Source organism: Drosophila suzukii, chromosome X (assembly GCF_043229965.1).
Source record: "Drosophila suzukii chromosome X, CBGP_Dsuzu_IsoJpt1.0, whole genome shotgun sequence".
Taxonomy (NCBI): domain Eukaryota; kingdom Metazoa; phylum Arthropoda; class Insecta; order Diptera; family Drosophilidae; genus Drosophila; species Drosophila suzukii.
Genome location: NC_092084.1, coordinates 29,226,249 through 29,249,692, shown reverse-complemented (window position 1 = coordinate 29,249,692; position 23,444 = coordinate 29,226,249). Strand labels below are relative to the sequence as shown.

Here is a 23,444-nt window from a genome sequence, read left to right as displayed (position 1 = left end):
AAGTCGTCGACTGTAGCCTTTTCTCTTGTTCTTTTTTGTTATTATCCATACATATTTGCCATTAAAAAGATTTTAAACCCGTTAATTTTGCATTTCTTGCTTATGTACGCATACTTTTTCTGGTAGAAAACCAGACAGTTTTTACCGTTTTGTTGTATTATAGAAAGTTGAAGTGCTAGAAACTAGTGTTACATCAAATGAAAGCGTAATAAATGTAATAAATGTTACAAGAAAAATGGATTTTTTAACAGGTTTTTTTTTAACCCTAAAGTTGCGGAACATGTTTGTACGCATACTTTTCTGGCAAGGGTACATACATATATGTACACCCAGAAAGAAATGACCTAAAATTCCGAAAAATGGTCTAAAATTTAGGTAAAATTGGCCTAAATCTAGAGATAAGTCCATGTATGGCCTAAAATTTAGGTCACTAATGGCCTAAAATGTGGACAATTTTTGGTCTAGATTTTAGGTAATTGGCTGCCTAAAATTATAAGCAAACCCAATGCCCAAATTTCAGGCATCTTACGTCCTAAGAGTTGGGCCAGCATTGACTTAAAACTTGTGCACCACATTTTGGCCCCCAGCTTAATTTCTAGGGCAAACGTGCCCTAAAAGTTAAGTACAAATTGTAAAAATAAATACAGAGTCCTGTTATTGTCTTTTATTCAATTCAAATTATTTCTTTTTTAAGTTTTAACTTATTAAAATTGTTTTCGCTTAACATAGTTTTAATCTTTAAGAGTGTACATATGAATATATGAAATATTTTATACATTCCGTATCCGACAACCTCGTACCAATAGTAATTTGGTCCATATCTAAAATGAAGTTGATATCATTTACTTATTGTTAAGTAAGCCTAATGCGCAATACAAACAGCATGGCTTTCCCAATACATATGTACATACATGCACACATACCCTTCAGTTCCAAAAAAAAAGTTTCACTTGTGAATCACCTTGTGAATCCCGTGGGACATGTCCTCTTGCACAAGTGAAGAACAAGTGACGCTCCATATAGAAAATTGTATGGGATGTCCGCATTTTCACAAGTGAAAATTCAAATGAAAATTTTTCGAAGTCCTACGGGATTTCACTTGTTCCTTATACTCATTTTTCGTATGGCCTGTCACGTGCCGGTGACTCGTCCCAAGTGAATCACTTGGGAAAATCAGAATTTTTCCTTGAGTTTTCACTTGTGAAATCACTTGCAAGGGACACGTCCCAAGTGAAACACTTGGGAAAATCAGAATTTTTCCTTGAGTTTTCACTTGTGAAATCACTTGCAAGGGACACGTCCCAAGTGAATCACTTGTGAAAATCAGAATTTTTCCTTGAGTTTTCAATTAAAAAAATATAGAATTTAATTCATTTTATTTTAATTCATTTTAATTATATGGTACTATTTAGATTTTCAAAAATTGTACAATTATTGTTTCTGTTTTTTTGCTTCGTAAGCTTATTTTTAACGTTAGACATCGCCGTTCTTAAACCTTTGTCCGGGTCCTCTGAATCCTTGGCCAACGCTCCTGAAAAAACATATGTTTAAAAAATGCGTTTTATTTGTTTAATTGTATAATTACCTTTTATAGCTTGTTGCAGAATTTTTATTGGCACAAAACATTTCGTCATCCACTTTCGGCTAACGGAACCCATTGAATACCTTCAAAATTTACGTACTTTAAACTAAGATCAATACACAACATCTTAAACTTAATGTAGCACTTACCTGACTTTATTATATTAACTAAACGATTAAAGTACCTCTGCTGCGCACCATTAAAATGGATGCTTCCCTTTCAATCACTCAAACAGAATGCACCAAGTCTTCTCACCCCTTTACTAGATTTCTTTTGTTTTCTCTTCGCTGTTGGCGCGTGCCACTGCACCTATACCCTTTCTAAAGTGAAATATATCCGACTATATAGTTTTTACTTCTTGAGTAAAAAATACAATACGATTTTTTCTTAAATGTTAATACTTAAATGTTTTAAATACTTAAATCAATTTTAACGGACTAAATTTCTATAACTTAACTATAAAATTATATTGTAATAAGAATGTATAATAAGTAAATATAACATTATAAGTAAATTCAATTTACTAAATTTTACTATAATCAAATAGTTTACTTTTATAAAACAATATTAGTTGTTTTTTTCGATACACAATAATGCTCCTAAAATATTAGGGCATTCACATGTCGCTTCTCCACGAAAATTTTTCCGCCGAAATATTAGTCGCTAGCCGAACATAACGGAGAGACGCAAAAAAAAATAACGGACCAGCCGAAATTTGTCTCTGCGAGCGCGGAGTGCAGCAGATTATAAGACAAGAAAGAGAGGGAAATATCCGAATATCTGCCTCTCTTTGTTGCACGATCGTTTTCGTGGGCAGTCTTCTACGCTGCGCCGACTGCTCTGCTGACGTCAACAGCGGCACAGCGTTTTAGGCACAAAAAAAGCTTTTTGCCTTGAGCCATGTCACCGCGTCCCTACTGCAGAACTGAAGGGTATACATTTACATATGTGAATGCAAAGACATTTACTTACGTACATATATATTTGTAAAATTAACTAAAAGCCAAAATATAACTCATTTTTATGATAATTTTAAACGAATTTTAAGAAAATTAACTTTAAATTACGTGCGCAGTTTCATGTATGTACCCTTCAGTTCTGCAGTAGGGACGCGGTGACATGGCTCAAGGCAAAAAGCTTTTTTTGTTTTTTTTTTTGTGCCTAAAACGCTGTGCCGCTGTTGACGTCAGCAGAGCAGTCGGCGCAGCGTAGAAGACTGCCCACGAAAACGATCGTGCAACAAAGAGAGGCAGATATTCGGATATTTCCCTCTCTTTCTTGTCTTATAATCTGCTGCACTCCGCGCTCGCAGAGACAAATTTCGGCTGGTCCGTTATTTTTTTTGCGTCTCTCCGTTATGTTCGGCTAGCGACTAATATTTCGGCGGAAAAATTTTCGTGGAGAAGCGACATGTGAATGCCCTAATATTTAAGGAGCATTATTGTGTATAGAAAAAAACAACTACTATTGTTTTATAAAAGTAAACTATTTGATTATAGTAAAATTTAGAAAATTGAATTTACTTATAATGTTATATTGTATTTACTTATTATACATTCTTATTACAATATAATTTTATAGTTAAGTTATAGAAATTTAGTCCGTTAAAATTGATTTAAGTATTTAAAACATTTAAGTATTAACATTTAAAAAAAAATCGTATTGTATTTTTTACTCAAGAAGTAAAAACTATATAGTCGGATATATTTCACTTTAGAAAGGGTATAGGTGCAGTGGCACGCGCCAACAGCGAAGAGAAAACAAAAGAAATCTAGTAAAGGGGTGAGAAGACTTGGTGCATTCTGTTTGAGTGATTGAAAGGGAAGCATCCATTTTAATGGTGCGCAGCAGAGTTACTTTAATCGTTTAGTTAATATAATAAACACAGGTAAGTGCTACATTAAATTTAAGATGTTGTGCATTGATCTTAGTTTAAAGTACGTAAATTTTGAAGGTATTCAATGGGTTCCGTTAGCCGAAAGTGGATGACGAAATGTTTTGTGCCAATAAAAATTCTGCAACAAGCTATAAAAGGTAAATATACAATTAAACAAATAAAACGCATTTTTTAAACATATGTTTTTTCAGGAGCGTTGGCCAAGGATTCAGAGGACCCGGACAAAGGTTTAAGAACGGCGATGTCTAACGTTAAAAATAAGCTTACGAAGCAAAAAAACAGAAACAATAATTGTACAATTTTTGAAAATCTAAATAGTACCATATAATTAAAATGAATTAAAATGAAATGAATTAACTTCTATATTTTTTTAATTGAAAACTCATGGAAAAATTCTGATTTTCACAAGTGATTCACTTGGGACATGTCCCTTGCAAGTGATTTCACAAGTGAAAACTCAAGGAAAAATTCTGATTTTCCCAAGTGTTTCACTTGGGACGTGTCCCTTGCAAGTGATTTCACAAGTGAAAACTCAAAGAAAAATTCTGATTTTCCCAAGTGATTCACTTGGGACGAGTCACCGGCACGTGACAGGCCATACGAAAAATGAGTATAAGGAACAAGTGAAATCCCGTAGGACTTCGAAAAATTTTCATTTGAATTTTCACTTGTGAAAATGCGGACATCCCATACAATTTTCTATATGGAGCGTCACTTGTTCTTCACTTGTGCAAGAGGACATGTCCCACGGGATTCACAAGGTGATTCACAAGTGAAACTTTTTTTTTGGAACTGAAGGGTATGTACATATGTACGTATGTGTGTAAAAGGAAAGTTCGGGAAAAAACAGTCTTATTACGTTTTAAAGCACTAATTTCATATAATTGCGAAGCCAGAAGTATACGTTTGCATATATTATTCTAAGCTAACTATTCTTTTTAACTATGTTATTAGGGGTACTTACCAGTATACTCCTTTATGCAAGCCGAGAAACGCTGAATAACTTTTAAACTGAATTTCACCATGTACAAAATATTCTGAGCATGAATATTATTCTGAGCGAGATGGCAAACCCTCGATTTTAACGCGATAACGATAGCATGAAAGGTTACGCTGGCTATTGCATTTATCTATCGACTGTCGTCCACCTCTACTGCACAGCTTACCTTGTAATGTTAATAAATTATTTTTCTTAAAATAGTACCTTAAATAATTGATGAAATAATTATAAGCAATACAATTATTATTTGGCTAGGTCCAACATCAATATGTAACAGATATATTTCGTTTAAAAGGTTTTTAGCTGTAAAATATTTTTAGGTAAAGTGCTATATCTTTAAGGACAACGATGACCTAAAATATTTGGCTGTCCGTGACCATAAAAATGTAGCAAAAAGTACAAAATTGTAACTTTTTTAGGAAAAACAAGGAAGAACGTTATAGTCGAGTACCTCGACTATCAGATACCCGTTACTCAGCTAAAGGGACCAAAGGGAAATGGAGATATGCAAGCAGCAAATCGAGATTTAAATACGCCACCTACCGGCGGTAGACAGATTTAAGCGTTATGGGCGTTAGAGTGGGCGTGGCAAAATTTTTTTTGGATCAATCGATAGGTATTGACGAGGCCAATACATTTCAGTTAAAATTTTTTATCTAGCTTGAAAACTGTGGCCGTCACAGGTTTGGGCGGTTTGTGGGCGTTAGAGTGGGCGTGGCAATTTTTTTTTCGGGTCACTCGATAGGTATTGATGAGAAGAATACACTAATGTTAAAATTTTTATTCTAGCTCAAAACTGTAGGAGCCACAGTTTTGGGCGGTTTGTGGGCGTAAGAGTGGGCGTGGCACATTGCTGAAACAAACTTGCGCTGCGTAAGAAGCTCAGGAATCTGCACGCCAAATCTCAATAGCCTAGCTCCCATAGTTTCCGAGATCTCAGCGTTCATCCGGACGGACGGACAGACGCACAGACGGATAGACGGACATGGCTAGATCGACTCGGCTAGTGATCCTGATCAAGAATATATATACTTTATGGGGTCGGAAACGCCTCCTTCTGCCTGTTACATACTTTCCGACGAATCTAGTATACCCTTTTACTCTACGAGTAACGGGTATAAAAATTTATATATAATTTATGAGGTCGGAAACGCTTCCTGCTACTGCTACATATGTACGTTTCCCCGAATAAAATATACCGTATTGATCTACGAGTAACGGGTATAAAAATAGGCTACCATAAGACGTGAAAACGTCCCAAGTGTGCAAGAATTAGTTTTATGATAATTCCTATGTTTACACTTTATTAATTACGGTTCTCCCTTTTTCTACTTTGCAGCGATATGGAGACTGGTTGAAAGAGACGGGGATACATAAACTGGAAGATACAGAATCACAGAAAACTGCTGGAGAGTTACGAAAAAAGAAAATGTGCAAAGGCAGCAGTTCAAAATCGACAGCAGCGCTGGTAAACTTATTAGCGAAATGCGCGAAGGCAACAAATGGTCAGGCAGCAGTCCTCGAAAATGAAAAGAAATCGGAAAAGTGGGGCAGTCTTGTGCCGCAAAAACAACGAGCTAAACGTCAAAACAACCAACATCCAAAGCTGCAGCATCAACATCAACAGCAGCAGCAGCAGCACCAGCAGCAGCAACACCAGCAGCAGCAGCAACATCAGGAGCATAATCAGCGCCAGCAACAAGGACGTCAAATAGAGCAAATGGCAATGGTGACAAATGAAGAGGCGGCGGCTGCCAAGGAGCACGAACAGAAGACCAAACCGACAGACTCCGAATGCAAAGGCAAACACAAACACCGACGAAATCGCAATAATGTTGCCGGCGTGCAGCAGCATGTCCTGCGGTTGGAGCAGGTCCTGTTCGCCCTACTCCCAGTTGTCCTGCTGTTGATGCTGCTGCCGCCGGATACCGCAGCCTCGATAACACCTTCGGCCAGGATCTCCAGTGCCAAAGGACCGGCACGTGAGCTCCTCTTCACGGAAATGGGCGGAGGCGGAGGCGAAGGCTCACCCAGCGCAGCTGCAGCTCCGGGGGACCGTGGTCTAGGTCTAGGACTCGAAGGCGGTGGCGGTGGCGGAGGAGCGGCTGGGATCGAGTGTCCCAGCTTCGACAACACCGCCTGTCCCTGCTACAAGTTTGAGGATGGTAAGTGCGAACGGTCGGGCGAGCTAATTAAACGCATCAGTCCGGACTCCAAGGCAAAGTTTACTGCACCCATGACGTGCGGACGAATTCTCGACAAGCCAACGACTATAAGATGCCCAGTGTCCAATGCAAATAAAAGTCGTGTGCTTTTATAGAGAATGAATAATACAACAATGTTATTATAAAGTTCGGTTTAAGTCCTGCGCACTATTTAAGAACTTCGAAGCAATTCGTTTTCCAAATCAAATATTTTACTTCTGAGGGCCGGTTGTTCGAGTCTTTGATCGCTATCTGTCTGTTTTATTTTTATTCTATATTATAATTAATTTAATCTTACTAGGCTTTGTGAAAATAGTAGTTATTCTATTGGGCCGTAAAAGACTCAACAGGCAGTCTGAGTCCCTGTCAGTTTTCCCTGTCAAATTTCCTTTGCAGGCACTTTATCTGTCCGAGATCAGTTGACATCAGTTAACATATGAAGTACAATTTGATTGTCCTGTAAAGTTGAGCACGGTAAAGGGCACTTCAAATTTTCTGTATGGTATTATTTTTTGAAAAAAACGTATTTGCCTTGTTATTACGCATATGGGTTCTTTTACGTCAAACGCGTCACGAAATTTAGGGTCATAACTCATAAAAACTCTGAATGTTATTTGTCGATAGAGGAGAAAAATATATCAGCGCGTATAAGTCTTTTTTTTATCATGAGCCGTTTATATTTTATCGGCGTCTTGGGTATTGAATACCTCTTAATAAAAAAGGCAGAACTTCAAACTCGTTTTTTTCAAAAACTAAGTTAAAACAGTTTAAATAAATGTATACTTTTGGGCACTTTTTTCGAAATTAACCTTTTAAGGCATCTACCTAAAACTGTGTAGAGAACTAACTTGTTTGCCTGTCTTGTCTTTGTAAATAAACAAACGGTATGGAAATATCTTTGTTATTAAATATTTATTATTTAAAAATTGCATTTCATCATCATTTTGCTTAATTAACTTAGTTATAAAGGTGTTAGAAATTAATTTTTAAATTTAAAGCTACATTTTTGCTTTAATTAAAAATGTTTTTTTTTATTAGGATTACTACTAACATTTTATTTAATATCAATTTATTTCGTCGCTTTTAATTTAAAATACAAAAATTAATTTCAAGCTTTACGCGTCCATTTTTAAGGGGCTATATGCTCTTGTTCCTCGAAAAAAATGACCCTTAATGAAGCAATTTATCAACATTGTTGTTGTTGCTAATCAAAACTCGAGACTAAAAATTAAAATTAAAATTTGAGATATGCAATCAATCTTTTTTAAGTAATAACAATTTAAACTATGCAATCATTGTCTCTTTCTTCAATTTTCTAAATTTATTGACTGAGACACAACGGGGACAATTTCTTCGATTGAACTAATTATAAATTATAAACATACAAGGTGCCTGCCAATATTCATGAATATTAATTAACACCTGAGGAGGAACATATATTTGTATAAATGTATATAAGGGGTCTTAAGTGAAACGAATATGACACGACATATAGCTAGTAAAGGGGCTGTACGTAGTCATTTTGAGCCAGGCAAATGGTTACTGTTGTGGAACAAATACACTATGTTTGAAACAAGAAAGAAACTTCGGCAAGCCGAAGAATATATACCCTTACAGCTATAAGAAACAGTCAATGTTAGTTACACCATTTTTAAATTTTATGGATTGTTGCTAGATTCAGTGATATTTAAAAAACGACTTATAAACAATGATTAAGATAATTATTACAAAAAATTATATCCCCTGGATTCTGGATTTGCATACTTTTGGAATACCACATTTTCTTTCATTTTTCACAAGAGAAGGGAGATTTATCCCGGAAATCCCCCGTGGATCCGCGCTTGAAGGAGTTATTTTTAATAATCAGCATACTTAGTCCCAAAAGCCTGGCTTTTATAGTTTCCGAGATCACAGCGTTCATACAGACAGACGGACAGACTTTTATGGCTAGATCGACTCGATCTTTCTACACTCAAAAAAAATCAAGTATTTTGTGCTTGATTCAAGTATTTTCGGTGTCAAAACATCGCCAAGCATGGAAAATACATAACAAAATAAAATTCAGCTTTCAAGCACGAATTTTCAATACCGAAAATACTGGGTTTCAGAGCCTTTCGGTCTACAATCTAGTATGAATAATTCTTAGATTTAGTCATATTTGTACTAAAAAGAAGAACGATTTTATAATAAAGTATGACAGTTACAGACATGATTAAAGGACGAATAATTCTTAAATCAATATACATATATTGTAAATTTGAATTGGGTTTTAATTATATGCTAGTTAGAGAAAAAGTACTAGAAACTAAAATAAACGAGATATATCTAAATAATATTAATATTTTAAGTTTACTTACGACTTTCCGTTCACGGGCATTAACACTGTGTAGTTTATGCGCCTTATGTACCGAGCACTTTAGAATAAACAGTTGAGAATTATTGGGTATTTAAATCCAAATTGTGCTCAATGTGAGAACTCTTTTAGCACGAACGTTCTTAAACGGTAAGCATGAAATTTGTTGTTGAAAAATGTTTTTCCCTGAGTGTACCTGTTACATACCTTTCGACGAATATAGAATACCCTTTTACTCTACGAGTATTAATATTTTGGAATATTGTTAATATTTTTGAAATGAATAAGAAGAAGAATTAAAATATTTTTCTTAAAACAATGCTGGTTTTTTCTTGGTAATAATCGCACTTGATTCTAGAAAGCAAACACCTATATTTCAAAGGAAGGGTGCATTTTTGTATGGTGGTCTAGCTCGTGCAGTCCGTTGATAAATAAATATTTAAAAAGTAAAGGTAAATACATAAATAGATAGCCCATTCTCATTAAATAATTGCCATTAAATAAAAAGGGGTTTACCCGTTTACAATACAAAATTGGAATACTTACTAGAAAACTAACCAAATTCCTCAAATGTTAAAAAAAAGAAATCTAAATTAAAGAATGTTTTGTGTGAAGATCATAGGCTATTTTCTTCAATGAATTGCGATTTTCTTGAATCAAGGGTGATTTTTTTCTGAGTATATAAAAACACCCTTTGCAATGGTATATAAATGAAGTGATGGTCAAAAGCCCCCAACAAATTATCTGGACAGATCCTAATGTAATTATAGTTTTTCCTTTTTTGGACCACACATAAAAATTATTTGTTTCACAATAGTAACCTCTTGTCACTTAAAATGGTTACGTTATACATATATGGTCAGCCGCTAATATGCATTGTAATCGACTGGCCGGGAAAGTTCCTTTGATGTTCAAAGTCAACTAATTAAAGTGCAAATATTGCTTCTGCCCTTCAGCGACAATTAAATGATATTTTCGACCGATTTGCAGGACTATTCCTTGAGTGCCCCGGCACGACGGCGGTATCGCTGCGCTCGACCCTCGAGCGAATATCGGCTCCGATCCACTCGCTGTCCATCTACGACTTCGACCGCTCAGTGACGTCACTCTCGCAGGATGTCTTCCTTCCGGGCGTCCATATTCGCCACCTGCAGTTCTCCCACTCCCACCTGGAGGCCCTCAAGGACAACAGTCTGCGCAATGTTCGCTCGAGCCTGGAGTCACTCAGCATTGTTAATGGAAAGCTAACACAGGTGAGTGAATAAAAATCGACCAATTTGGAAAAAAAAAGCACGGACAAGAAGAGAAATTAACTTTTTCATTAATGGTTTTACATATAGTTTTCGAAAAAATGTAAATACATATTCTGAAACGGAGGTGTGTTACCGGAAACAATTTTTTCCCCTTAAACAAAGGGCAACTCTAAAAAAATAACTTATACAAAAACAAGATAAAACGCTATAATCGATGGCCTCGACTATTAGATACCCGTTACTCAGCTTACGGAACTCTGCTTTTTTCACTAACACACCTAGCCTATAGCGCCACCTATCTTCTTCTTCGATAGCGTCACTAGACTCGGCTTGTAATCCTGATCAAGAATATATATACTTTATGGGGAAACGCTTCCTTCTACCTGGTATATACTCTTCGACGAATCTAGTATACCCATTTACTCTACGAGTAACGGGTTCAAATAGAAAAGACTTAAAGGTACCGTAGATAATAAGAATGCTTCCAAAGGAAATCGCTTTGTATTGTTTTTACACTTTATAGCTATATTTTGTGCTCTTAAATATATGGGCATTTCCACCAGAAAGACTACCAAGCCAAAAAGCTTTAAACTTATTTAATACATATTGGTATTTAATTTGTCCTCTATGTTAGTTTCCAAGTAGATTGATTTCCAACTTAGCAACGCAATTTTATTATAATTTGATTATCCAAATCCTACCAATATCCTCAACAAGTATTTTTGGTATTTCTTAGACCGCACTCTTATGTTATTTTATACAATATGAACGTTAATATGTGAAAAATTTATTTTTTTTATGGCGTATTTACACGTCAAACGGGAAATAACCATAAATTTCTGTCTTTGGGAAAAAGACACCTGACACCTGCCAATATTGAAGAGCAGTCTAAAAAATAGCATTAAAATATTTTATAAGAACTCGAGAAATCAACGACTGAATAACTTTTGAAAAACCCACTTTAAAATTTGTCCCGAGCGAATACGTCAATCTTTTCATGATATCTTAAATACTAAAGAATCAATATCAAGATTAATGCACAATATAGAGCTTGGAAACAGTAAAATCTAAGGCGCATTATTAAAATTAAAATTCATTAATTAATTAAAAATTGTTTGGCAAAACTTTCAATTTTAAAAGCCATTCCCTGAAATTTTTAATGTCTTCTTTATCACATTGTGACGCGTCGATATCAATAGGTTACATCGATAAAACGATTAGCTTGCGTTCATAACGACAAAAAATGTGTTGGTAAATGCAAATTTAAAAAAAGGAAAGCTATAAATTTATATTTTTCCTTTATATTTAAGAGGTAGAAAAGAATTGCAGAGCGCAAAATGTTAAATATTAATTTTAATAATTGTTTTATTATTTTTATTTCGTTGGGAAGTATTTAACAGGAAAAAGGAAGCATTTCCGTCTCCATAAAGTATATGGGCAATTCCAGTATGTCGCTCGGGACGTTCGAACACTGGAAAAAAAAAATGTATTTGATAATGGGCTTTGCTTTTGACTACTCTTAAACTCTATATTGTGTCCCAAATTTAGTTGTCAATACATATTGGAAAGGCTTTCGTATTCGCTCGGCATAAAAATAAAAAAGGGTCATGGATAGTGATCCGGATCAAGAATAACATACTCTAATGGTCCGAAACCCTTCGTTCTAACTGTTACCTACTTTCCGACAAATACAATATACCCTTTCACTCTACAAGTAGAGGGTATAAAAAAGGCAAGCCCGCAAACCTACCAATGCTACATTTGAAAATGGACTAGAATTAAATTAAAGTGCATAACTTTGGAATGGGCTTTTGTACTGCAATGATTTATGTAACATTGAAAGCGTGTTTTAGTAAGGAACACGAAAAATTAAAATAATCGGTATGTTTTATTTCTCCAGATTCCCTAAGCTTAAAGAAAATCACAATATCTTTCGATTGGCATATCAACCGTTGTGGTTTACTCCCGTTGAGATTCGTCACTACGTGAACTGCCGTCCATAGAGATCCAGACAGCCCTGATTGATCAAAGCCTGGCAGAGTTTTGCTCCAATTTGTTGCCTATTTTCGGGCGGCACAAGGTTTGAGTCGCAGCTTAGTCGTGGGGGAGATACTTACTTATAAGCTACTTGGCGTAAATTCCATTTCGTTGATGCACTTTATAGAGTTTGGTTTTTGGAAATGAGTTCAAATACTTAAACATATTTTTTTGAACAAATATGCAAGAACACGACACTTTAAAAAAAAAATTTTCTTAAGGTACAGAACCAAATTTTGGTATAATCCCCTACGTTCAGGAAACTACTTTTCACTTGTGAATCACCAGTGACAGGTCGGGATGTCCGCTTTTTCGCGCGTGACAGCTTTATATGACAAATTTTAAAAGTCAGCGTGATTTCATTCATACTTGGCGTATGGAAGGTCACCTCTTGACATGTCCTTGTTGATTTCATGTGTTACATAATATTAAATGTCATCGATAAAAATTGATGAAAATGGGTTTAAAAATAAATATACTTTTATTTTGTATACATTTTTTTATAATTGATGTTGTGGTATTTAACTTTTTTTTTAACGTATTTATCATACCCGTTTTACGTAGAGTAAAAGGAAACAGGAGTAGAAGGAAGCATTTCCGACCTCATAAAGTATATACATATGTATATTCTTCATCAGGACCACTAGCCGAGTTGATCTAGCCTGTCCGTTTGTCTGTCCGTCCCTATGAACGCTGTGATCTCGGAAACTACAAGAGCTAGAATGTTGGAATTATGCATGCATATTCTAGAGATTATTACGCAGTGCACGTTTATTTCAGCAATGTGCCACGCCCACTCTAACGCCCACACACCGCGCCTACAATTTCGACGCTAGAAACACAAACTTAACTGAAATGTATTGGTCCCGTCAATAATTATCGATTGACCTAAAAAAAGATTTCTACGCCCACTCTAACGCCCACAAACCTCCCAAGCAATTGGTCCTTTTTGTGTGCCCCTCTTTTTCTTCAACGAACTCTATTTTAATTTCAATTATCTAATTTCGATAATGTTCATCAAAACTTTAAATTTCTTAAAAACAAAGGTAGGGGCGCTCCAGAGCTGAATCTAGAGCTGAAGGGGTCTCATCGGATCGTATATGGTGGATGTGACTGTGGGAATCGGAGTTTCACATTTGTCAAAAATCCCAACCGTTTGTAACGGATTGACTGTATGGGAAGAGGGTATTGAAGTCCGTTAAATTTGGATAACGGGTTAACTGAAAAATTTTCGGAACGTCAAAACCTTGTAGCAGATAGATGGTATATGGATCTCTGTGGGAAGAGGGTATAAAGGGATGATTTTATAACTTTTAGTCGTGGCCGTAGAAATAAAGTAGGAATTGATTACTCTATAATATGGACCATCTTACATGCCCAACAAATCTGAACAGTTCAAAAAGCTATGTGTAGGTTGAGACCACTTGCCAAAATGCACAGTGTTAAAAATACACAAACAAACTAAACAACATTGTATTATCATATCATGTATCATAGACTTTCAGAATGAATATCGGTTTCAAATTCGATGATTCTACGTTTTGTCGTTGAAGAGATATTATTTTAAATGTGCCATGCAAAATCAAGGTAAACACGAGAAGTTGCTAGTTAACATTTGCAGTATGTAAAATAATCTTTGATATATTCCTAGTACGTTTCCATTTTGGAAAATTTCAATACTTGTAAAAATCGCATTAATGACAAAAAACAGGATAAAGTCCTCATAGTGCGGTGGTACAGAAAAAGCTAATTAGTCTATCGAAAGCTTGTCGTTATCGGCCACTGAGACCCCGCACCATAGCCAGCACCAACATACGGCGCCGAATAATGTTAAACAAAGTTGAGCAACCAAAAAAATGCAAATGGGTTTCTAAGCCATTAAATTTGGAACGCAGCCGCCGCAACGGCAACGACAGTGCCAGCACCGAAAATCTTAGTCCTGGACCTGCGAATCCCAGAATTTAGCGCTTCGCATTCAACAGGACGAGTGCCAAATGGAAAATAGGCATGGAAAATGGGAAGTGAGCAGCTCGCCGCCAGCCATAAAAAGTAATTTGCCGCCTCTGCCGAATAACAAACGAGCCAAAGCCAAAAACAATTGCGTTCAATAAAATAATTTGCAGGCGAGGGCAACTGGCTAAACCGGCCAGGCGGAAACACACAGAATGAGAAAGCATCAAATAAACAGAAAGAGAAGACTGTACATATGTGCCGAGGAGAGCTTTAAGCAGTCGAGGTAGTAGATGAATCCAAAATGTAAAAAAATGGCTTAAAAATACAGAAAAACAAGGTATATCTAGTTCAGTCTGAAGTTTTCAACGCAGTGAAACGTTTCCGACCCCATGAAGTATTTATGTTATTGATCAGCATCACTAGCCGAGTCGATCTAGCCATATCCGTCTGTCCGTCCAACCTTCTGTCCGTATGAGCGCTGAAATCTCGAAAACTATAGGAGGTAGAATATTGGGACTTGGCGTGTAGATTTGTGTACACAGAGAAAAATCTGACGTTCTAATCTGAGTTGAAAATGTTCTTAAAAATAGAACGACATTTTTAAGTTGAAAATGTTTTTATTTTGCTCCAATCAAGTTGAATTGGCGGTATTTAAGTAAATTGTATGTACAAATAAACTATTAGTTAAGTCCTTAGTGTATACTTATCAAAAAGTTGTTAAATAAACTCAATTTAACTTTTCTCTTCTCACCATTTCGTTCTTATATTGATACCAAAATATACTTACACGGTTTTTAAGAACGAATGTTCTCAATTCAAGAACAATGTGCTCAATTCAAGAACAATGTTCCTAGATAGTTTTCTCTGTGTACTTCTTGCGCAGCGCAAGTTTGTTTCAGCAGGGTGCCACACCCACTCTAACGCCCACAAACGCCCACGACGCTAAAACCGTCTAGCGCCCACATTTTTATACCCTTGCAGAGGGTATATTGATTTCAGTCAGAAGTTTGCAACGCAGTGAAGGAGACGTTTCCGACCCCATAAAGTATATATATTCTTGATCAGCATGACTAGACGAGTCGATCTAGCCTTGTCCGTCTGTCCGTCCGTTTCTACGCAAACTAGTCTCTCAGTTTTAAAGCTATCGGGCTGAAACTTTCCCAAAAGTCTTATATCTTTTGCAGGTAGTATATAAGTCGGAACCAGCCGGATCGGACAACTATATCTTATAGCTCCCATAGGAATAATAGGAAAAACAAATTTAAAAAAATTATATCTTTGGTGTTTTTTAGCATATAACCTCCTAAGCTTGGAAATAACATTTTTTAATTAGTTTTAAATTTCGAATTTAATTTTATCAAAATCGGAAGACTGTATCATATAGCTGCCATAGGAACGGTCCTAAAATTGGTGGAAAAATAATATGAAACAAATTATAGCTTCGGTTTTTTTCAACATATAACGTCCAACGCTTGGAAATACAATTTTTTAATTAGTTCTGAATTTCGAAATTAATTTTATCAAAATCGGACGACTATATCATATAGCTGCCATAGGAACGATCGGAAAATTGGTAGGAAAATAATATGAAACAAATTATAGCTTTGGTGTTTTTTGACATATTATCTTATACTATTGGGAATATAATTTTTTTTTTTTTAAATTTAATAATTATAGCTGCAAGGGTATATAAGCTTCGGCTTGCCGAAGCTAACTTCCTTTCTTGTTAAATACATATTTTGTTAAATGTTAGATTTTGTTCTTATTGTCAATACCCATCTACATGCCAAGAATTATTTAAATTCGACCATTCATTAAAAAGTTATTACCAAAAAATAATTAATAATTAGCAAACTCAAGAGAGTGCGAGAGGGGTGAAGATATATCAATACAGAAAATCGGCTGCTTACGAAATTTGACTAGTGCCACCTAGGTTTCACGTTATGTGGCGTGTTAGTGATTTCTCGTAAACAGCCGATACGAATGAACGATTGGTGTTACCTACGTAACGGGTATTTGATAGTCGAGGCAGTCGACTATAGCGTTTCTCTTGTTTAATAAGTACAATTGTCTGAAGGGTTTCCAGCATTCCGAAAAATCTCTTTTCTGGGGTGGGTGGAGCAATTCTGGTTAAGCCGCTTACAATTGTTGGTCTGCACCTTGCAGCAATGCAAATTACGCAAACGCAGATCTGACCTGGTGGGACGTTCTTTTACAGGTAACCAGACAAGCGGGCTAAGGGTTGAAGTCAGGTCGCCGGTTCGCTTAACCCATGCTTCTAAATCCGCCGCTGGCGATTCATTCCCAGTAAGTCGCCAATGTTTTGGTAAAGGCAGCAGTCGCCACTTAATATGTCAAAAAACACGGAAGCTATAATTTGTTTCATATTATTTCCCCACCCATTTTCTGATCGTTCCTATGGCAGCTATATGATATAGTCGTCCGATTTTTATAAAATTAAATTCGAAATTCAGAACTAATTAAAAAATGTTATTTCCAAGCGTAGGAGGTTATATGTTAAAAACCCAAGGGTATTATTTTTATACCCGTTACTCGTAGAGTAAAAGGGTATACTAGATTCGTCGGTCTGCACCTTGCAGCAATGCAAATTACGCAAACGCAGATCTGACCTGGTGGGACGTTCTTTTACAGGTAACCAGACAAGCGGGCTAAGGGTTGAAGTCAGGTCGCCGGTTCGCTTAACCCATGCTTCTAAATCCGCCGCTGGCGATTCATTCCCAGTAAGTCGCCAATGTTTTGGTAAAGGCAGCAGTCGCCACTTAATATGTCAAAAAACACGGAAGCTATAATTTGTTTCATATTATTTCCCCACCCATTTTCTGATCGTTCCTATGGCAGCTATATGATATAGTCGTCCGATTTTTATAAAATTAAATTCGAAATTCAGAACTAATTAAAAAATGTTATTTCCAAGCGTAGGAGGTTATATGTTAAAAACCCAAGGGTATTATTTTTATACCCGTTACTCGTAGAGTAAAAGGGTATACTAGATTCGTCGGAAAGTATGTAACAGGCAGAAGGAAGCGTTTCCGACCCCACAAAGTATATATATTCTTGATCAGGATCACTAGCCGAGTCGATCTAGCCATGTCCGTCTGTCCGTCTGTCTGTCCGTCCGGATGAACGCTGAGATCTCGGAAACTATGGGAGCTAGGCTATTGAGATTTGGCGTGCAGATTCCTGAGCTTCTTACGCAGCGCAAGTTTGTTTCAGCAATGTGCCACGCCCACTCCAACGCCCACAAACCGCCCAAAACTGTGGCTCCTACATTTTTGATGCTAGAATAAAAATTGTAACTGAAATGTATTGTTCTCATCAATACCTATCGATTGACCCAAAAAAAAAGTTTGCCACGCCCACTTTAACGCCCACAAGCCGCAAAAACCTGTGACGCCCACAATTTTTATGCTAGATAAAAAATTTTAACTGAAATGTATTGGTCTCGTCGATACCTATCGATTGATTCAAAAAAAAATTTGACACGCCCACTCTAACGCCCATAACACTTAAATCTGTATACCGCCGGTAGGTGGCGCATTTCAATCTCGCTTTGCTGCTTGCATATCTCCATTTAGCTGAGTTACGGGTATCTGATAGTCGAGGTACTCGACTATAGCGTTCTTCCTTGTTTTAAATTTTTTTTCCGATTATTCCTATGGGAGCTATAAGATATAGTTGTCCAATCCGGCTGGTTCCGATTTATATACGACCTGCAAAAGAAAGAAGACTTTTGGGGAAAGTTCAACCCGATAGCTTTAAAACTGAGAGACTAGTTTGCGTAGAAACGGACGGACAGAAGGACAGACGGAAAAGGCTAGATCGACTCGGTTAGTGATGCTGATCAAGAATATATACACTTTATGGGGTCGGAAACGTCTCCTTCACTGCGTTGCAAACTTCTGACTGAAATCATAATATCCTCTGTGACCCACAAAAGTTGCGTTTTAAAGTGGCTATACAAAATGGGGCTGTTTAAAAAAAATTTAAACATCCATCGAGCATTGCGGTGTATTTGTGACAGACCACTTCATTCATATGGCTGCCTGGAAGTCCTTGGAGTAGTGGCTTACAAATAAACAAGAGAAAACGCAATAGTCGATGCCACCGACTATCAAAAACCCCTTTCTTAACTAAAGGGAGTGCGAGGAAGATGGAAATACATATGCAGCAAAGCGACTGTTCACAATTGCACACCCCGCAACGGCGCAACTTAGCGTAGATTTCTTTATTTGCTAATAAGCGTTTGTGGGCGTTAGAGTGGGTGTGGCACCCTGCTGAAGACAACTTGTCCTGTCCCAGAACTTCAAGAATCTGCATGCCAAATCCCAACTTTTATAGTTTCCAAAATCTCAGCGTTCATACGGACGGACAGACAGTCAGACGGAAATACGGACATGGTTAGATCGACTCGTCTAGTGATGCTGATCAAGAATAGATATACTTTATGGGGTCGGAAACGTTTCCTTCTACCTGATACATACTGTCGGACGATTCTAGTAAACCTTTTTAATCTATTAGTAACGGGTACAGAAATCCATCGGGTCAAATCGCAGCTGCGAAGCGGGCAGTTGACATTTCCTTCGAATTACTCGGTGTTTCCTTATATTATTCGAGCGAAAACTTAACCATGCGTAAACCGCAAACCTTTTACTAAATATTTGACATATTGGCAATGACTTCCACGACGTAGGTATTATCCAACCATCTTACTGCTGGGATCGCTGTACCGTCCAGGACCTTTAGAATCCGCTTTTCCTTTGGGTTCCTAACACGATCACCGATATCTGCACCAAGCTGCACCTCTGTTGAAGGAGCGGAACTGCATCCGAAGGATGCGGAAGACATGCTCGAGCCAGTGCCGCAGGATTTCTGGAGGCTGTAGAGCTAGTGGACTTTGTGCCCCAGAAAGAACCCACGATTAAGGATAGGAGTGTGGTCACCCGTGAATCTTCTTTTTTCTTGTCTTCGGAATTCAAAATGCCCATAAATATTTCATAATGTTCAACAATAAAAATAAATATAATTTTATGGCAGACCATTTTTTCACTGGCCATAAATTTCAGTTGAGTTGGGGCGGAGTCGCATGTCCTGGGTGTCCTCGATGTCCTGGTCGCATTCGCAAGGCGCCAAACAGTAGCGCGAAGGTTCAATAAATTAAAATCGACTGCCATAAATTTCCATGTCAGTACATTAATTAAAAGGCCTTAATTCGCTTTGTTCATGTCAGGTGACACTGCATCCTTTCGAGCCTTTGGCATTCACACACAGGAATGCCCACCCACACGTGACCAGCGTGGTGGAAACTCTGCTCAATCAATGCAATTAAATGTCCCTCCACTCGGGAAATCGATCAAAGAAATTACGAGAAAATATTTTCAATTGCTTGACTCCAGTTGCTATTGGGTGTTGTGGAGTATCCTTTCAAAACATCAAAATATTAACTACAAATTAGAACAGCGAAAAGCAGTGTGCAAACGCACACTGTAGATACATGCGTATTTTTTGGTGCTTAGGAATTTATTATTATTATTTATTATAATTATCAATGTTGACAGCAGTTTACGTAGTGACGCTGTGCACCAGGAACGAGAATTACATTATTCGAAAAGTATCGCAAAAACTAAAAGGATTGCATGCCAAGAATTTACTAAAATAATTAGGCTTAGGAGAAAAAACAGTGAAATTGTAAGAGTGCAAATTTAGAAAGTATCAGCTATTAAGGACCGTACTCATAAAATTATTTTTAAGTACTAGAAAAATCGCCCAATAATTAAGAAAAATGTTCCTATTCCAAAAATCGCCATAGAAAATATTTTTTAGAACTATTTTTTTTGAATTGCCAAGTTTTCCTATTATTCACGCCGAGGATATGCTATTAATATTCTCTCAGTTTTAGGGCTAAATCGCCATGTTTCGTAGAACAAAAAGTCGCCCTAAGTCGCACTTAAAATTAGAAAATCGGTGACCTAACGGTCTAATCCTTTCGCATTCATCTGAAGGGCGTGAGTTTAAGCCCACGAAGAGTCAACATTTTTATACCCGTTACTCGTAGAGTAAAAGGGTATACTAGATTCGTCGGAAAGTATGTAACAGGCAGAAGGAAGCGTTTCCGACCCCATAAAGTATATATATTCTTGATCAGGATCACTAGCCGAGTCGATCTAGCCATGTCCGTCTGTCCGTCTGTTCTTCTGTCCGTCTGTCCGTCTGTCCGTCTGTCTGTCCGGATGAACGCTGAGATCTCGGAAACTATTGAGGCTATTGAGATTTGGCGTGCAGATTCCTGAGCTTCTTACGCAGCGCAAGTTTGTTTCAGTAGAGTGCCACGCCCACTCTAACGCCCACAAACCGCCCAAAACTGTGGCTCCTACAGTTTTGATGCTAGAATAAAAATTTTAGCTGAAATGTAATGTTCTCATCAATACCTATCGATTGACCCAAAAAAAAAAAATTGCCACGCCCACCCTAACGCCCATAAACCGCCCACAAACTTCAAAAAATCGTAAATATGAACGTGGATATCTCGGAAACTATCAAAGATAGAGAATTGGGATTTCAGATTTAGATTCCGTAGCCTTATACGCAGCGCAAGTTTATTACGCAAATATGCCACGCTCACGCCCACAAGCCGCGAAAACCTGTGACGCCCACAATTTTAATGCTAGATACAAAATTTTAGCTGAAATGAAAAAAATTTGCCTCGCCCACTCTAACGCCCATAACGCTTAAATCTGTATACCGCCGGTAGGTGGCGCATTTTAATCTCGCTTTGCTACTTGCATATCTCTATTTAGCTGAGTAACGGGTATCTGAAAGTCGAGGTACTCGACTATAGCGTTCTTACGTCACAAATGGCCTAATATTTTAGGCCATCGTTTGCATTAAAATTATTGCATTTTACCTAAAATTTGTTGACAGCTAAAAACATTTTAAACTTAATATGTCTGTCAATATATAGTTTATGTTGGACCAAACCAAATAATAATTTTATTGCTTATAATTATTTTATCAATTATTTATGGTACTATGCTAAAAAAAATAGACTATTAAAATATTTAACATCTTAGGCCAAAAAGGGCCTGAAAATTGGGTACTAAAAAAATTTTAAATGTTTACTCATGATATTAATACAATTTATTTATTTTAATTGGAAATTATAGTGAATTCGAATAAGTTTATTTTATCTCCCTAAAAAACAATCACTTTTAATATGTCCGCTGTGGGACTCGATCAGGGGTCTTCCGCGCGAGAATCCGATGAGTTTCTTATGACTTGAACCTACACGCTCTTGCGTAACACGATGCGATGGCTCAATGGTTAAGGCGTCTGCCTCCGATGTGAGAGGACCACGGTTCGGATACCCGCTAGGGCAAGAGTAATTCAAAATTTTTTAGGAAACATATCACTGTATACGGCAGTCCAAAAAGGGACGAAGAGCACAAGGAGAGTGTGCGATGGCGACTACTATATATACACGATGAAATGAAAATCTACCGTGATCGTCCGATCGTTACGAGTGATACAACAATCGAAAGGTATCGCAAATACTAAAAGGATTGATACTGAAGCTACAGAAATTGAAATACTTTGTACGCCCTTCTAACATGATTTGTCTAAATACCACCGCTCAAAAATTATAAGAAACGTTTTTTTAAATCAGATTAAAAAATTTTTTTTTTTAATTTTTTAAAATCTACTCAATCGATTTTGAGTTTATCCTCAAAGTGCATAGTGGAGAGAAAACAGCTACAAATAGCTAAATTTAGTACACCCGCAGCTTGTGAAATACTAAAGCTACAGGCTTGTGATATATCTCGTTAGAACGGTCTAAGTACCACCGTTTAAAAATTATGGGCAAACGTTTTTTTTTATTCTGATTTTTTTTAGTTTATTTTGTGTTTCTCAAAAACGGCTCTAACGATTTTGAATTTATCCTTAAAGTGCAAATCCTTGAGATTCTTCAACTGTTGGCATATGACACGTTGTTGTAAAAAGTCACGTTAAAAAGTTATTTATCAGCAAACATTGCAAAGTTTACCAGTTCAGAACATCTAACACTGCCTGAGAATTTTATTTTTTTTTTCGTATCCAAACTCCTGAACATTTTAGATGATCTTAAACAGCTTAATATAAGAATCTTAAGTTTAATCACTTTCAGCAAAACTCGCTGGTTTGACGGGAAAACAGTTATGAAAAGCATAATTTCGTACACTCGTAACTTGTGAATTTCTAAAGCTACATGCTAGTGCTATATGTCGTTAAAAAGGTACTTCGAAATACTTTGTACGCTCGTTTGAATATTTCGATTTTTTTTATACTTTTTTGGGTAAAACTTGAAACTGTTCAGCCCTTGACGGGCTTGAAACTTTTACTCTACGGCTTTTGGGAAAGAAGATTATTTATATGATTGATGTTTAAAACAAAAACTTCTGATATCAAACAAAAACGCCCATTTTCGAGGTAAATATCTAGTGACAATCGCACCATCAACAAACAAAAGTTCTGATATCAACTTTTGTGACGAAAATGTATTATACAATCTGCTAAATAAATACACTTTCTAAATGTTTTACATTTGGCAAAAGAAGGCAGTAAAACGGGCGAACATTTGCACTTAACAGCGCTATAAATCCTTCTGTTTTCCTATTAGTCTTTGACTAACTCTCGTATGGCAAAACCCGTGTGCCTTTTTTTCGAATCTTCGAAGCGTATTCCAATTTCAAAGCGGTCATCTTAACATTATAACTTCACTTTTATCAATTCTTAATTTATATGCTAAATAAAGGGTATCTGATAGTCGAGACACTCGACAATAGCATTCTCTTTAGTTAAAACAAGGAAGAACGCTATAGTCGAGTACCTCGACTATCAGATACCCGTTAATCAGCTAAATAGAGATATGCAAGTAGCAAAGCGAGATTAAAATGCGCCACCTACCGGCGGTATACAGATTTAAGCGTTATGGGCGTTAGAGTGGGCGTGGCAAATTTTTTTGGACCAATCGATAGGTATTGACGAGACCAATACATTTTAGTTAAAATTTTTTATCTAGCATAAAAATTGTGGGCGTCACAGCTTTTCGCGGTTTGTGGGCGTTAGAGTGGGCGTGGCATATTCGCGTAACAAACTTGCGCTGCGTATAAG

The 23,444-nt window shown here is 36.8% G+C and overlaps 1 protein-coding gene and 1 long non-coding RNA gene across 2 annotated transcripts in view; one reads left to right on the top strand and one right to left on the bottom strand.

The window, feature by feature from the left end:
• LOC108007883 (chaoptin) overlaps window positions 1-23,444 on the top strand; it is a 381,371-nt gene that overhangs the window by 342,597 nt on the left and 15,330 nt on the right. Inside the window, exons 7-8 of the mRNA XM_017071652.4 lie at window positions 5,819-6,644; window positions 10,027-10,289. Of these exons, the coding sequence (XP_016927141.2) occupies window positions 5,909-6,644; window positions 10,027-10,289 (999 nt within the window). The 5' untranslated portion in view covers window positions 5,819-5,908. The remainder of the gene's footprint in view (window positions 1-5,818; window positions 6,645-10,026; window positions 10,290-23,444) is intronic.
• Window positions 1,360-2,512, bottom strand: LOC139353466 (uncharacterized). The gene is made up of 3 exons (XR_011604755.1): window positions 1,732-2,512; window positions 1,586-1,665; window positions 1,360-1,531 (listed from the first exon to the last, which is right to left on the bottom strand). It is a non-coding gene; the product is annotated as an uncharacterized lncRNA (long non-coding RNA).